The sequence below is a fragment of the Alosa pseudoharengus genome, unplaced genomic scaffold (genome assembly GCF_046254945.1).
Source record: "Alosa pseudoharengus isolate Yale_2024_CS ecotype anadromous, Long Island Sound unplaced genomic scaffold, YU_APseudo_1.1 YU_APseudo_1.1_scf_15, whole genome shotgun sequence".
Classification (NCBI taxonomy): domain Eukaryota; kingdom Metazoa; phylum Chordata; class Actinopteri; order Clupeiformes; family Clupeidae; genus Alosa; species Alosa pseudoharengus.
In genome coordinates, this window is record NW_027468620.1 from 31,377,090 (window position 1) to 31,382,089 (window position 5,000).

Sequence of the window (5,000 nt, forward strand, 5' to 3'; positions counted from 1 at the left end):
CTGCGACTCCAGGAAGAGAATTTGTCTCATTAGTCCAAGGTAGAGCTGGAGAAGCTTCATTTGGTCTCTTTTTCGGTCTTGACTGGTCTCTCTCATTTGGACTTGTACCACTCAATCTTGACTTGGACTCAGGGTGGTCTTGTCTACAGCTCTGTGCCGAGGTCTAGGCAAGAGAGAGGTTTCTCTCAGTCTGTGTTTTGACTTTATTTTGCCCGATGTCTAATAGGAGAAACAGCTTTGCCTGAGTACTTAGAGTGCATCATGGATTGGTGTGAAGTCATTGTACACACCCCCCTCCCATACAAACTGAAACCACAAGTTTCAAAAATAGCTTCTTCCCTTTCGCAATCAGACACCTGAACACTGCGAAATTGATCTGAACTACAGTATTTATTTATTTATTTATTTATTTATTTTGTGTTGTTTTTCTTTCTTTTCTACTGGATTGAGCATATTTTTTCTGTAACAATTACTACAAACATTGTTGTGTGGCAATAAATGATATCTACCTAGCTCTCTGTCTAAGGTCTCAGGGAGAGCGATGGCTTGGCCTAGATCGGTTTATGCACTGAGTGTCTCCTGGATATGAGAGAAGTGCTTTTGATGCTCAGCTCTCCGGTCCTTCGTGAGACAGATTTCTCTGCCTCAATTAATCTGAGGAGTGTCACGGATTTGCAAGGAGTTCATTAATGTGCTTATTTATTTATTTATTTGGTTGTTTGTTTGTTTGTTTTTTAAGAACCCTTGAAAAAAATCTTACTGCCAAAAGAGTTGTTAGCGCTAGCTAAACAGATTTAACGATTATACTTCAAACGGAAGGATTAATCACTCCTCAATTTGAGACAAAGGTTAAACGTTTGGATTGAAGTCGGCCTGGTGGATTAAAGTTAAAATGCCCTTGGGAGCGACGCCTGAATGACTACTAAAGCCCAGAAGTAATCCACAAAGATTTAAGCTCAAGCCTCCTCCTGTGTAGGAAACTGCAGCGTTGGAGCAAGTACTGCTCTCATGAACTGCCAGCTAAGCTGTTCTAGACGTGACAAAGTCTCTCTCTCTCTCTCTCTCTCTCTCTCTCTCTCTCTCTCTCTCTCTCTCTCTCTCTCTCTCTCTCTCTCTCTCTCTCTCTTACACACACACACAAACTCACCCAAAACTTGTCACTTGATATTGTAGGCTATTTTCCAGCATGAGGTGCAATGAATCTGTCTTGACTAATAAGCAGGTGGTCAGGAAGGATTCTGTGAAACTTCTCAACCACTGACTCTCCTCTTGACGGTGGTGAGATAGGAACTAAGACGGCTAATGAAGTGATCATATCTAGCAATAATAACTGAGAAATGTATCCTCATTTGTAATGTATTACAGCAATTGTCATTCTATTTGAGAAAGTGAGTGTGACTTGCGCTGTTTGTTTTCTCTGTAGACGTTTGTAAATGATGTCCGGATCCAGGAACAGATGTACATCACTCTGAAGACAGATGACAAGTTGAGGTTTGGATATGATATCCTTTCACTGGACATATCAGGGATGTGCTAACGTCACCCTCACCACTGGCCCTCTTCAAACAGTGTTACTGTATGTGAAGTGTTTCACTGTGAATGACTGAATGTCTACTGAATGTCTAGAGATAGATAGATAGATACTTTATTGATCCCCAAGGGGAAATTCAAGAACTGTTCATTCAACTGTTCATTCAACTGTTCAGAACTGTCTACTGTTCATTCACATATTAGATTTACTGTATTTTTACTAGATTTACTCTCCCTGAAGAAGGTTTGCCGACCGAAAGTGCAGATTCTAAGAAGTAAAAACCTTTTTTGCACAGACTGGAGTGTGCGGATTTTTCTTTTATCTTTTATAAGCTACCTACCAATCCTGCACCTCGACAGATGAGCGGTGATCTTTGACTCGATTACCTATGTTTACCTATATACCAGAAATCAATGGGTTCTAACCAAATAAGAAAAGAATGTGGATGTGAGCAAGAATAAGAAGGTATTTGTCTGTATATAATGTCTTGCATGAGGCGACTGAACAAGGCTAGTGTGAAGGGCTGGCTTGTTTGGTGTTTTGGTGTGTTGCTTTCTTTAACCTGTCTCACATACCAACCTGTTTACTGTGGTACGAGGAGAACTTCATGTGCCAGAGGAGGCTCTTAAGGTGAGACACACAAATACACACACACACACACACACACACTCACACACACACCTGCACACAACCAACTAAGCACTCATACACACCCTCCTCACATCTGAAAACACACACAATACAGCACGCACACTCATACTCTCTCTGTCTCTCTCTGTCTCTCTCTGTCTCTCTCTCTCTCTCTCTCTCTCTCTCTCTCTCTCTCTCTCTCTCTCTGTCTCTCTCACTCACACTCACACACACACTCACACACACTCACACAGACTAAATACACATGAATGAATGGAGTCCTGAAGGTTAACTCATAAGTGGCCTACATCCCCTGTTTGTCTCTTGATTCATCTCTGGGGTGCAGCTCTCTGCCATTATTAAAGGCTCATATAAAAGCCCAGGGCTAGTGCTACAGGATCCATTTATCAGCTCCTACAGTATGAGAGCCTGGAGAGCTGGGCTTTAATGAGTCCCCCGGGACCCTCTCTTGCCCCCCCCATACCCTCCTGCACAGAGAACACACACACACACACACACACATACCCCCCCATACCCTCCTGCACAGAGAGCACACACAGCGCTGAGTGTATTAGCACACCGCAGCACGGAGCCATATTGGATCTCAAGGAGGTTTGATGCTGCTGCTCGGCACTTCGCTACTCCTACGGATAATTAATCAATGTTTTTAAAGTTTCCAGAGCGTAGCGTAGCGTAGCGTACTCCCCGTACCCTCCTCTACAGACAGCACAGTACTGCAGCGCTGCAGCTCTCTGTGTTAGCATGCGCTACTGAGCAGGGTTACATCTCAGCTCTCTGTGTTAGCATGCGCTACTGAGCAGGGTTACATCTCAGCTGGTGCTCTGTGTTAGCATGCGCTACTGAGCAGGGTTACATCTCAGCTCTCTGTGTTAGCATGCGCTACTGAGCAGGGTTACATCTCAGCTCTCTGTGTTAGCATGCGCTACTGAGCAGGGTTACATCTCAGCTCTCTGTGTTAGCATGCGCTACTGAGCAGGGTTACATCTCAGCTCTCTGTGTTAGCATACGCTACTTGAGCAGGGTTACATCTCAGCTCTCTGTGTTAGCATGCGCTACTGAGCTGGGGTGCATTTCCCAAAACCATAGTTGCTAACCTGTTAGCAACTTAGTTGGTTGGCAATGGGAAATTGCAACTTAGTTAGCAGCTATGGTTTTAGGAAACGCGCCCCAGGGTTACATCTCAAAGGGGGGCTCATAATGTTCTCCCTGCGTCTGTCTGCGCACCGACTCTCCTCTCTCCTTGTACTGTGCTGTTTAATGTGTTTAATGTTTTCAGACCGTGTTTTTTTACACTTCGTAGCCTCATTCATTGACACCCTCACATCAGAAAACACACACACACACACACACGTTTGCAGCACACACTACTACTGTAGGCCTACATACAGGTGTACGGCAAGCTCTGCAGCATGTTGACACACGCGTGTCCATATGCCCTTATGATGTCATAACTGTCCACTAATGCATCCCCTCTGTCCTTTGCCATGTGTCAGCATGAGAAGTTCACCAGTCAGCTACAGCTGGGCAAGAAGCCCACCACCGCAGAGCCCGCCAAGACCCCCAAGACCAAACCAGCGCCCACTAAGACCCCGGAGAGAAAGGCCGCCGAGCCCATCAACGAACCTCTGGCCAAACCTGCAGAGCCGCAGAGAGGAGACGAGAAGACAGGTGAGTGAAGGAGTAGAGAGAGAGAGGGAGGAGAGATGGAGAGAGGGAGGAGAGATGGAGATTTGCAGCGATGGAGGAAGAGAGATGTATAAGTAACTACTGGGTCGGGGATCGAACCGGCAATCCTTCGGTTCCAAGCCCGAAGCCCTAACCAGTAAGCCACGGCTGCCCCTAAGGTGAGATTGAAGGAAGGGAGAGAAAGTGAGAGAGGGAGAGAGAGATGGAGAGAGGGAGGTTTGGAGCGATGGAGGGAGAGATAGGTGGGATTGAAGGAAGGGAGAGAAAGTGAGAGAGGGAGAGAGAGCGAAAAGTGTTAGAGGTATCGATGGTGGAAGGCAGTGTGGGGATTTCTTTTACCCAAGGTAGATCGTAAGAGGGAGAGGGAGAGAGAAAGGGAGGGAGGGAGAGAGGGAGAGATAAAGAGATGGAAGGAGGTGGGGAGAGTGGGGCATTGAATCACGTGGAGATTCTTTAGACCCAAGGTTGTCTGACTGATTTAGAGTTGTGACATGTTCTCATATTTATATTGAGGCGGTAATGATGGAGGACCCTGTCTTTAAAAGTCAGAGCAGTACTCAAGTCAGCAAAAGCAGTACTCAAGTCAGCAGAGCAGTACTCAAGTCAGCAGAGCAGTGCTTTAATTGGGCTAAATCAAAGTCACTTGTCTTTTATCAAACAGAGAGAGATAGAATCAGGGCTTTTCTTTTAGAACTAATAATGAAGATAGTGTATCTCTTTTCACTCCCCCCTCCTCTCTTTCTCTTTCTCTTTCTCTTGTCTCACTCTCTCCGTCTCTATCCCTGTCACTGTCATCTGCTACTCCTATTTATTCTCTTATTTAATTAGAGTTGTTCCGATGGCAAATGATATATCCTCGTTTCCAAGCGTTCATCAGAGTCCTACGATACAAATCACTAAATCTGTCTGTCCAAACAATCTGAGCAGCCACATTTAGTCTGTTATCAGATGAGCTCCACTCCGTCCTCCTCCTCTCCTCCGGATGGGAGAATAGGCTCTGTCCTGTAGCTAGATCAGAGTAATAATACCCAGCACGGGCTATATTTGCCCCGGGTGTGTTGACCTGGTGCCACAGGGGGGTGGAACAGGGGCACTGCCCTGGCACTCGCCGTGTTCCGCTCAGAGAAGAGGA

At 45.8% G+C, this 5,000-nt stretch overlaps 1 protein-coding gene across 4 annotated transcripts in view; it reads left to right on the forward strand.

Moving 5' to 3' along the window:
• cep170aa (centrosomal protein 170Aa) overlaps nucleotides 1-5,000 on the forward strand; it is a 79,335-nt gene that overhangs the window by 26,471 nt on the left and 47,864 nt on the right. For all 4 annotated transcript variants that reach the window (XM_076286243.1, XM_076286245.1, XM_076286244.1 and 1 more), the window contains exons 4-6: nucleotides 1,424-1,502; nucleotides 2,103-2,161; nucleotides 3,676-3,850. In XM_076286243.1, the coding sequence (XP_076142358.1) occupies nucleotides 1,424-1,502; nucleotides 2,103-2,161; nucleotides 3,676-3,850 (313 nt within the window). The remainder of the gene's footprint in view (nucleotides 1-1,423; nucleotides 1,503-2,102; nucleotides 2,162-3,675; nucleotides 3,851-5,000) is intronic.